We start from the raw sequence: 12017 nt of genomic DNA on the forward strand, positions 1-12017 counted from the left end.
CCTAGGTGGCCGAAATTTCCGGAGCCCTTCACTACGGCGTCCCTCATGGGTTGAGTCGCTTTGGGACGGTAAAACCCCCACGGAATAAAACTAACATTTTGGGATTATTTCTAGTCTCTCGCTTATGGCTTTTTTTCTATTGTAAGCAAAATTACTTCACTAATCCAAACCCCCAAAATATATATCTGGCAACATTGTGATTGGTAGATAGCACTGAGACAAATTTTCAAATCCTGTACTGAATTTTACAAAAATGGCGGGATTCCCGTAAAAATTTACATAAACGTTTAATTTTTTGAAATGAAAGTACATTTACATACGACTTCACTGTCATGCTTCAGTCAAGGAATATCACATGTACATATTACGAATAATAGGTACATTATATTGATTCCTCGGGTAGCCTAACGTATTGCTATTTAGAAGAAAGAGACATCGTACTGAGGCAAATATTTTCTGGCTCTTGCATGGTATGTGAACACAACTCGTGTGCTACTGTGCAAACGCCCAGTGAGCATTTGGATTTGCATGATATCTGATGAAATGAATTTTCAATTTGCGCTACGAGAAGCCGTATACGAATGAGCAAAATTATATAGCTGGAAGCGTCAAGCAGAAACCATATAAAAGGTACATGATGCTGTGGTAGAGAACAAGCACATAAAGTCGGCGGAAGAATTAAAACAAGCGGCAATTATCAAAAATTTTCAGTAACAGTGATTTAGATTACAGGACTTCACACTGTGTATGACATGTATGACAACGGATCGATTCATACTTTCCAATTAGTTTAGCAGATGGAAATAGCTAAGTGCGTTTATCACATGCAGTGCATTTGGATGAAGTGTCACTGGCACGTAAGATGATGTAGCATGTACTGAAAATCAAAGCATTCTACGTGTTTCAAAATTCGTGCATATTCTTCGTAGGATTTGCTAAAATACGTCCTTCTGAGAGCTGTCTAAACAAGAAGCGGATAATTGTGGGCAAGTAAGCTTAGTTTCTTTGTATATTACTGCCGAATAGAGCCCTAAAACAGTACTGAAACCTATTAACTTAAAAAAAAATACATTGCTTTCTTACGAATAGTCATGCCCAAAATTACTACTGTATGTTCAAGGCTAGGCCTAAAACATAATGTTAATTATGATGGTACGCATTTTTTGGGGGGGGAAGAAACACGTAATTTTTTTTACAGTATGCCACCAAGGAAAAAGTAGACATTTTCGATGTGCGGAGAGTGGTGAACGCTAGACAAGGCCGTCGATAAAAGGAGCAGTGTCGCACCAAAGCGAAGGGAGAGGAAAACTCTTCGATGCTCAGCGAGAAGAAATTTTGGTGAGAGGTTAGTCGATCAACACAGTAACTCTTTGTGCCCTTGTCGACGCATATGGGTTTGTCAACATTGGTGCAGATGTTGAGATGTACACATTTTTTAACAGTATTAAATTACTGTTATGGCTGAAAAATTTTCTTCTGACAGTTGCTTTTGTTCCCTTGCAGCACGGAAAAACTGCACCAGGATCTTTTTTTCTGCCAGGGCTACCTTCCTATCAAAACAAAACAAAATAAAAATGAAAATAAATTTTTTGAATTCTGAAAATTTCGAAGCAAACTTCACATTTTGGGATGGTGCTGCTTCCACCGTTTCATTAGTTTATTAAAACCACAATTATGTTCTAACGGCAAATAGTTTTGCAGAAGTTGGAATAAACTTAATCAAGCCTTTCTCTGGAATGAGTTACCAGTCATGAAACACATCAACGAGGAGTGCTCCACTTTATGCTTTCCTTGATAGTTGCCACAGTTTTGCGCAACTCCTGCAACTCCCCTGGAGCTGCGAGAAAGAAGCTTGCCTCCGTGCCATCTTTAATGTGTGACCATCTTCCCGCGTCCCGCTTCCGCTTTGTTCCACCATGTCTGCAGTCTCCATTTGTCGAGGAACTCTAGGAGAGTACCGGTAGTATGAACCCGGGCCGTGTTACAACTACTGCAGCGGTAGTGGGCTGGAGAGCTGAAGTAGAGTTAAGAGGGGCCGCGCTCGGTTTAGTTGTGAGGTAGTGTAAGGTGAGGTAGTGTAGAACGGCAAGTGCAGAAACGCCGCGATTAGTATATGAGGGTAGGCGTGTACTCCACAAAGCCAACATTTTCAAATCGCTTAATGGCGAAAGTACGGCTACGTTTTTGATGGGCGCTTGTGGTACGCTCTCAGGTCTCTGACTCTTATGCGCCCAATTACGCGACTACAGTGCGTTTTAGGCAGAAGAAAACCAAAGTATGAATGCGCTTTGCCATTGCGTAAGTGCCATTCTATTATGGCGCGAGCGAATCAGCAAACCACTTCGCTGCATCGCTGAGCAAGTGGTAGCGGCGGAGCACTTCCTCGCCGAAGGCGTACTACGGCCTTGCCCTTGTTGTATTTGTTGCAGCGTTCCTGGCGAACGAGACCCAAGTTCTCTCTGGGCTCTTTAAGGGTTCCTGCAAGCGGGCAGAATGGTTCTTAGTCCACCTAAAATAATTTCTGGCTTTTAATTCAGAACAATATCAGAACGAATGCTCAATAGTAAACAGCAGCTCCCTATCAAGAAGGGTAGCTGCCAGGGCAAAACCAGTCGAAGCCAAGCAGTCGAGACAAGTTAATTCTAGACACCGATGCAGACAATATCGTCACTTGGGAAAGCGGTGGGCCGTGCCAGACTGCTGACAACAGAGCAAAGGAGTTTATAGTTCGGGTCAGCGTTTGGCGAGAAAGTGCATGCTATGTTGGCGCTGTTGCATTTGGCTCTAATTGGCTAAAATCGCTTATACATTATGTAACAGAAGAGACGCCAGTTTATTCTTACGAATGAATTAAAATTCACACACTGCCTAGTATTTCATGGCACGTGGGATCAACTGTTCAGTGCTTGCCAGGTAAACACATATGTGTGTACGCAAGAAGTCAGAGAGCAAAAGAAGCACAAGGAGAAGAAGATCGAGAGCGTGGAGCTTCCCGATCGCTACCCTGGGTGATTCATTGCTGAATAGCGTTGATTTTCAACATTTAAAGTTCCCATGAAATGTCCGATCGTCGAAGGCAAGGCTGTGTGAAGCGTCCATGATGCGTTTGCGATGCAGAATCCCCTACCTCAATCTGTATTTATGCAGAAGCGGGTTCGCTACGACAAACCTTTGTAAATATGTGGAGAAGTTCAAACAATAGACCATTTTGTCGTCTCTTGCCAGCGGTTCGCATTTCAGAGAAACCATTACTTGGACCTCCCTCCTTCCAAGTTAGGACTCCCTTTGTCTCTACCAGTTCTTCTCTCGTTTGGTGCGAGGGCCACGGGATTCTCGTGAAGCACTAATTGCGGTTACCTTCATGATTACATTGTTGCAACTGCTCGCTTACCCTTTTAACTCGTTATAAAATTCCATCACATTCCCCCCAAAAAAACCGCATTTTATTTTATTCCTGGTATTTCTAATTTGTTTAATTTTTTAAAAAATTTCTTTAAAAAAAGTCATTCCACTCTTCTACTTCAATTCTTTATGTTTTTTTGCGCCCACACATATACTTTTTTTTATTCGAGCTGTTTGCCATCAGGCATAATAAAAAGGAAAGAAAGTTATAAAAAGGAGTGCAAACAAGCCTCGCTTAAAAAGCTGCAAAAGTTCGTGATATAGCGATTATATATAGTCCACTTGGTATAGTCGTCTGCAACGTCCCATCGCAGGCCAACCTTTCTTAGGAAACGTTGTCTCACGGAAGCTGTAGCCGGGCAAGTCCACAGCAAGTGTTTTTCATCACACTGGTCGGGCGCAGCACCACAATGGGAACACTTGTCACTGGCACTTCGTAACGTTTGTCACGCCACCGATGACGCACAGAAGGAGTCAGAGCCGCTCCTGCCCGAATACGGCGCACAGATACCTCCTCCTCCCGAGTGAGACTCCGGGGGAGAGGGTACGAACACGGAGGAATTAGAGCGCGTGTTCGCTGACGCAAAGACTGTTTCTCGGAAACATGGGACAGGAACACTTCTTTGGCATTCACAACCGTACCTTGGCCAATCCCCCCGCATGGGTATGTGCCATGTTTATAGAGAAGAAGAAAAAGAAGCTCACCCCCGGAAAACAGCATGTTTACCATGTTTCAATATTTACTATGGGGAAGAAGAAGAAGAGAACACCACTGGTGATGCATCCACTCCGTAAAACAGCGTAAGGAAAAGGAAAAGAGAGTGGAACCAAGGATCTGGGCTGTTACAAACTAGCGCTGCACGCCTGAGTGAGGTGAGCCAAGAAACTGAGCCGGCACAATCTGCCATGCACGTAAGTTTCGCGAGAACAGCGGAATGATGACTGATTGCTGCTGGCCTGTCAAGGGCAGAAAGAGGCAAGGCTGTTATTTTTGGTGCAGATAAGGTGCTTTATCACAGAGACCGCGTACAAGGAGAGCGAAGAAAGGGAACCAGCGAAAACAGGCGCAAGACAAGAACAAAGAAGGCACACACCACAACGCTGGTGTGGTGTGTGCCTTCTTTGTTCTTGTCTTGCATCTGTTTTCGTTGGTTCCCTTTCTTTGCAATATGAACCAACGAGCCCAGCAGTTTGCACTACCGAAGGAGAGCGAGTGCAGCAGTTACTTCTACCGAATTTTCGTCGCATCGATGTGTTTAGTATCTTTCAAGAGTCTTACTGGGGAGGCCACCTTGGTTCCCGCAGTAGTAAGGCGCGTCATGCACATCTTTTGCTGATCAGCCCTAGAGAAAGACATTAGCTGCCAGGCTGGAGATGTCGCTGCTCTCAGATTCGATCAAGAAGAGGCACTCGGACCGACTGCCGATGATGCCACTGACGAGACCGAAACTGCCATTTCGAAAAGTGAGAATTGGTGTGATCGGCACTCTCGCACCCTCTTGCGAGCGGACATCGGCATTCACTCTGCGTAATTTAGTTGTGCACGCACTGGTCCGGACTGGTTTGTCTGCGGTCCTTGTCAGGCAAAGCCACTTGCGAAGCCCTGTTGACAGTGTTCAACTGTACAGGAGTGCGAGAGCTGCTGTCTCATGATTGCGACCCGAAATTTACCGCTTAACTGACGAGATAATTTCTCGTGAGATTGGGTTACTGTCCACAGTTCTCTATTCCTGACCACGCAGAAAATAACGGACCAGAGCAAAGTGGTCACGAAGCGAACGAAACATTCTCTTTCATGCACTTGAGAAGAACGCCAGAGAGCGGGACAGGTTCCTACCCTTGTTACTCTGGACGTAACACGGTGTACCCCTCACGCAACGGCATGACGCTTTTCCGGCTGCTATATGTACAGTAAGAACACCTCCGAGAAGGCAATCTGAGAATGCGATACGGTAATAACACTTTAATAGCCAACATTAATGATCAATCACGGAAATTGTAACCAAAGCGGTTCGGACCGTTTAATTTAATAAGGAAGTGACACGAGCACTCATATTACGTGCGGATGTTTGACGGCTGTCAGAGAGTAGAACACGTGAGCACAATGCGTCCCTACATGAGCAAGGTAGCGTCAATGTGTACGTTGTTTTATGATGACAATGCCTTGTGGGTGGTGGGATACACCGCTTGCCATCGAAGCGGAAAGGTGATGCATATATAGATGTAGAGGAAGCTCCACTAATACGCGCTGTGTTCGACCGCCGTAAGTCTGCGTTTTCGGCGAAACTGAGCATTACGTCTATCACCTCAATTAAAGACGCCATCCAAGCAGAGGAATTTGTCTTCCTTTTGAAACACTAATGAATGTTCCTACGACTGCTCACAGAAAGCTTGTCGAGGGAGCCAAGCCGAAACGCAACCTTCCGTACAGAATGCCCGACACTCTAAAAGGAGAACTTCGCAAGGCGAATAAGAAACTGCTTGAGATGGCTATAAGATGCATTGCTAGAGCCCATTCGCGCATCCTATTGTTTGTGTGCCCGAGAAAAACGGGTTTATCCGTTTGTGCATCGATTACATGCATGGTACACAACACAGATTCTTAACACAGTGGGTCTGGCAGCGGCATGGCGAACGGTTCTTGCAAACACGTGTGCTTCATTTTGCAGATAGCCGCAAGCATCGCTGGACCATACTTCCTGAGCAATGCTTCTTCTTCAGGCTTCCTTCATGGAAAATGCACGCTCACGGGCCCTCCATTCAGTTCCTGCTGTCAACCGATAGATGGCAATGCAACCATAACCTCATCTTCCGTCGATCTCGCTTGTCTCGACCACACATGGCACAACCCCGGAACGTCATCGACACGGACCCGACGGGATATAAAAGCAACACACCGGCCAATCCTCTTCAGTGGGTCTGGCAGCGGCATGGCGAACGGTTCTTGCAAACACGTGTGCTTCATTTTGCAGGTAGGCCACAAATACGCTTTCAAATGTTATAGGAGCGATGATCGTTTCTTATTGCTGCTGCCAGACCCTCAGCACTTTGTGTGTATTTTTTCTTGCCTACTGCATTCGTTAAGAATTTTGTTGCAACTGTCCGGCGATGTCGAGACAAATCCAGGCCCAAAGTCAGAGGAAATGCTAACGGAGCTGCTAGCTGGACAAGCACGAATCAGCGCAGAGCTTTCCGCGCTCAACTCTAGAATGGCTCCCTTTGAACAGCGTATTACGCACATAGAGGCGTTGGCTTCAACTGCTAACGACGCTCTTCAGCGTGTTCATGATCTTGAGATAACTGTTGAGAATCTTAAGGATGTCATTACCAAACTTGACCGCAAAAATGATGACCTGGAAAACCGATCCCGTAGGAATAACTTAATCATCTATGGCTTGAAGGAACCATCAAATGAAACTTCTGAGGGGCTATTGGCTTCTGTATCGGAGTTACCGTATTCCAAACTTGGAATCCAATGTGAAGGTATTGAACGCTGTCACAGGCTTGGCAAGCAAACAACTGAAAAGACGAGACCTGTCATTTTTAAACTGCTAGACTTTAGAACCAAGCTTTCCATCCTTAAAAACGCCAGAAAACTAAAAGGATCTGATACGCACATTAGCGAAGACTTTTCTGCGCGTGTACGGCACATTAGGAAGGCTCTCTGGGACAACTCGGTTGATATCCGCAAAGAAGCAGATAAGTATAGGTTGCAATACGATTCCCTGATAGTCGACAGTGTTCGTTACACTTGGGACGATGTTTCCAAAAGGCTTGTCAAGGCTGCACGTGCTGCAGTGCCTAGGGACACAGAGTGACTCGTTAATGAGCAGAAAGGTAGAAATAAGCAGAAAGAAAAGCAGAAACTGACTCTTTTGAACTTAAATGCTAGAAGCTTGCTTAATAAGATTGAAGATTTCAATTGGCTTGTAGAATGTTACACTCCGTCAGTTATTTGCGTAACAGAAACATGGTTGGACAACTCCATATCAGATGTAGAATTTTTGCCTCCAGATTACTCGGTGATCAGAAACGACAGGCAGTTTGCTAGAGGAGGGGGCGTAGCTCTGTTCATTAGAAAAGGCATTGAAATTTTTGTATTGCCAGAACTTCCGAATACTGAGTCTGTTTGGTGCCGGCTAAACATTTCTGGTTTCGTGACAGTCGTGGGTGCTGTGTACCGTCCGCCCGGTTCGGAAAATATTTTCTCGCACATTACAGAATACATAGCGGAAGACAGGCTCCACAAGTATAAAATGACCATTACAAGTGATTTCAATGCTCCTTGTATCGATTGGAAGTTGTTAATTTCAACAGGTCGTGACAAGGTTGTTTGTGAATCCCTAATTAATATGGCTATATCATATGATTTAACACAAGTCGTTGAATGTCCAACTCGAGAAAACTCTGTTCTTGACCTTGTTTTTGTTAATGAACAGTTGCTGCAATACGGATTTCAGTGTGATGTAGTCGACGGACTGTCAGATCACAAGTGTGTTTTCATGCAATTTAATGTGGTTTGTGAGCCCCATAAGCCGAATTTCAATATTGTTAAAGATTTTACCCGTGCCAACGACCGTGCTATTAGTGAACTGCTAGCGTCGTCTTTCGGAGATTTCGTGAGAGACAGTGAAACGTGTGGTGTTTATGCTTTGTTAGAGCAGTTTTATAATTTAGTACATAGCTGTGTGCTTCATTTTGTCCCCACAAAATGTGTGAAACATAACCCGAAGCATCCGTGGTACACACGAGACATAATTCATCTCATAAGACGCATCAAGCGCTTGCGCAAGCGCAGCCGGCCAGGAAACGAAAGCCGCGATTCATTACTACTTTCACTCAAGTCGGAGCTAAAGACAAAAGTGACACAAGCTAAACACTTTTACTTCAACACAACACTGTTAACATTCATGAAAGAGAACCCATCGAAATTTTGGAAAACAATATTACCCTCTTCCCATGACTCTGTATCTTTCATTATCAACGAGCAGCCTTGCACTGATCCCGTAACCATTTCTGAAGCCTTCAATAGCTACTTTCACTCTGTCTTTCATCTTGATGATGGTACCAATCCTCCCTTCATTCATAGCTCGGAACACCAGTTACCCAACCTCGAAGTAAGTTACCCTGGGGTTCACAATCTGTTAGTAAAAATTGACACAACTAAAAGTGCGGGACCAGACACCATACCTAACATGTTTTTAAAGAGGTACTCGGAATGGAGTGCCCGTTACCTTACAGTGATTTTCAACAAATCACTGGACACATCCTCCGTTCCCCGGGCTTGGAAAATTGCCCATGTCATCCCGGTGTTTAAATCTGGCGATAAACAACGAATTAGTAATTACCGACCGATCTCCCTAATTTCCACTTGCTGCAAGCTTCTTGAGCACATTATTCACAAGCACCTTGTTCAGTTCTTAACTTGTCATAATCTACTGTCACACTGTCAGCACGGTTTTCGATCTGGTTTTTCCACTGTCACTCAGCTCATTGAATTTACTCACGACATCGCTTCCGCTTTAAATAACCGTGATCAAATCGATGCAATATTTATAGATTACTCCAAAGCATTTGACATGGTCTGCCATAATAAGCTTCTTCGTAAACTACGCACCATGTTTAACGGCAATAAGTTACTGGACTGGATAACCGACTACTTACACTTAAGATCCCAGTTCGTCACTTTTAACCATGCACAGTCATCGTCAGTCACTGTAACTTCAGGTGTGCCCCAAGGGTCGGTGCTTGGGCCTCTACTCTTTATAATTTTTATTAATGATGTAGCTAATGTTACTAACGACACCGCAGTGAAGTTACGCCTATATGCCGATGACTGTGGGCTTTACCGCAACGTTGCTAACGCCGATGATCAACAGGAACTAAACAAAGTGTTTTCATTGTTCTGTGAATGGAGTAATGCATGGCAAATGAAAATTAATTTCACTAAAACAGTTGCAATGACCTTTGGTAACAAAAAGAATCCGCTGCATTTCTCTTACAGTAACAACGGTAACTGCTTGACCCACGTCAGCGAGTTCAGATACCTGGGCGTTATATTTTCGCATAACTTAAAATGGAATGCTCACATAAATAACATATCTGGGAAAGCACTTCGCAAACTTGGTTATCTCAAACGAACCTTAAAAAATGCCACGAAGGAATGTAAATTAACTGCTTACAAGTTCGACCCATCCTGGAGTACGCCTCAATTGTCTGGTCCCCTCATTACGCGCGCGACATTGACCGTTTAGAATCAGTTCAAAAAAAAGCAATAAGATTCATCTTCAGCCGGTATGATCGCAAGTTTTCACCTTCTTCCCATATGCACAGTTTATCTTTACAAACATTAGAACATAGGCGCACACGTGAACGCATCATTATGCTGCACAAGATCGTTCACACATCATCTGGCATTCAGGCACCCTTCACATTTGTGTCATCAAGCGCACGTGCAACCCGACGGAACCACCCATTAAACATTGTTCCCTTCAAATCACATATAGATTGTTTTAAATTTTTTTTTCCCTCTAACCGTTGAAATTTGGAATGGATTGGACGGCTCACTTCGTTCATTGCCAATTGAAGAGTTTGTTGTTCAGTTGCCTGACAATTTGGCCCGTTGATCTGTTTTTAATATTTCTGTGTTATCTATTTCTATGCTACCCATGTTATTTGTTTTTACTCATGTATTCACCCACTCCTGCTATGTCTCTCCTCAGAGACAGCAGTATTTATAAATAAAATAAATAAATAAATAAAAACTGACGCCTACACTATGGGTCGCACACAGGATCCCCCCCTCCCGTTGTTGGCTGCAGCGAAGTTCATTATTCCCGTCATTCTCAAAGCGGGGGCAGCCTTCTTTTCACATTGCTCTCACCTCGAATGGCGAGTGATGTCCGTCTGCCTTAAGGACGCAGCTGCCACTTTCCAGACAGATATGAACGATATGTTTGCTTCGCATGAAGAAATGTGTGCGCGTAAGAGACGATACAGCGGTGTTCACTAAGTCGCTTGAGCGGCACGTTGAGAATTTGCACAAAGTGTTCAGTATTCTCAATGATGTAAGCTTCCGCGTAAATCTAGAAGAAATTTAGGTAGCGCAGGATTCATTTCTATATTTGGGGCATGCCCTAAGATCAAGCAAGCAGGGCCCACATCATCAAAGTTGGGAGACATTGCAAAGCTTTCGGTCCCCAGTACCAAGAAAGAGGGGATGAGTGCGTTAGGTCTCGGTGGCTGGTACCGCAGCTACATGCTATATTTCGCGTACGTGGCTCGGCCACTAACACAGCAAACGGGAAAGAGGGCATTGACGGAATTGTCGTGGTCAATGGAGGAAAACAAAGCTTTGGAGGCAGCAGCCATACATGCTCTAAACACATATGCCTCAGCTGTGCCTGCTGGAGTTTGCTTATAGCAAACTTTGGATGAAGGTTACGAAGTGCCGATCACCTTCACTTGTCATTCTTTCACCTCGACGCAGATGCGGTGGACAACGATCGAAAGGGAAGCGCTCAGGGTTATTTACGCGCTAAACAAAGGTTGAGTGGAGGGCATTTGGCGCCCAGGTAACTGCTGCGACCGACCTCAACGCGCTTTCATACCTGACGAGGGGTGCGTCCCGGGATGGGAATATCACCCGCTGGACTTTGGCACGGCAGCGCTCTAACATGACCATTCAGTACGAAACAAAGAAACTTGCCGAGGGTTTAACTCCTGCTTAAACCGATACGTGACGTGCATAAGTGTGGTGACCTAAACGGCTACGCCACAAACGATACCATAGCAACGGTATGGCTCGAATGTCAAAGCTGTGAACAAATTTTTATGGAGTGGCCCCGAATAAATTTTGGGGTCACCGTCGTGTAGTGCACCGTGAATTATGTTTTGATATCAATTGTTGGTCCAAATCGGCTACAGTCATTTTTTTGGGGGGGAGGGGGGGGGTTGGGGTAAGTCGGACAAAACTTTGGCAATGGCCTAGGCGAGATTTGGAGCTCGCCATCGGGCCGGGCACGCTCAATAACGGTTGGACATCGATTTTGGTCCAAATTGGCCGATGTCAAATTTTGGGGGCGGGCCCTGCGAAATTTTGGCGATGGCGCGGGCCAAATTTATAGGTAATAATCCTCTCGGGCATACTCAAGTAAGGTTGGACATCAATTTTGGTTGAAATCGGCCAAAGTTGAACTGCTGGGATGCTCCGGGCAAATTTTAAGGGCCGCTATCATGTTGGACATGCTCAGTTATGATTGGGCATCGATTTTGCTCCAAATCATCCAAGGTCTGATTTCGGCGGCGGCCCAAGATAAATTTTGCAAATGACCCGGGTCAAATTTTCAGGTCGCCATTGTATTGGGCACGCTAAATTATGTTTGGACCTGGATTTTGGCACAAGTCGGCCAAGGCAGAAATTTCCGGCGTGGCCCGGGTCAAATGCTTGCCGCTTGGCGTCACAGTTGTTACGGCAACGAAGGTTGCACAAGCACGATGCAGAAGCAAGATGCGCAAGCAAGATTTTTGCTCGCTCTGATGATCATAGGAGTGCTTCGCACTAAAATTCACACAAGTGCAGACGTACTGTCATGCCTCCCGAAGGACCGTTAGGA

At 44.9% G+C, this 12017-nt stretch overlaps 1 protein-coding gene across 1 annotated transcript; it reads left to right on the forward strand.

Moving 5' to 3' along the window:
* Positions 1-6242: 6242 nt before the first annotated feature.
* On the forward strand, positions 6243-7220 carry LOC149328646 (uncharacterized; the record flags this gene model as incomplete). Its single annotated transcript, XM_089559047.1, has 1 exon — positions 6243-7220. A coding segment is annotated over one exon (978 nt), but the record flags the coding sequence as incomplete, so codon positions are not given.
* Positions 7221-12017: the final 4797 nt, after the last annotated feature.

Source organism: Amblyomma mixtum, chromosome 9 (genome assembly GCF_055824585.1).
Source record: "Amblyomma mixtum isolate Tamu chromosome 9, ASM5582458v1, whole genome shotgun sequence".
NCBI classification, from domain to species: Eukaryota; Metazoa; Arthropoda; class Arachnida; order Ixodida; family Ixodidae; genus Amblyomma; species Amblyomma mixtum.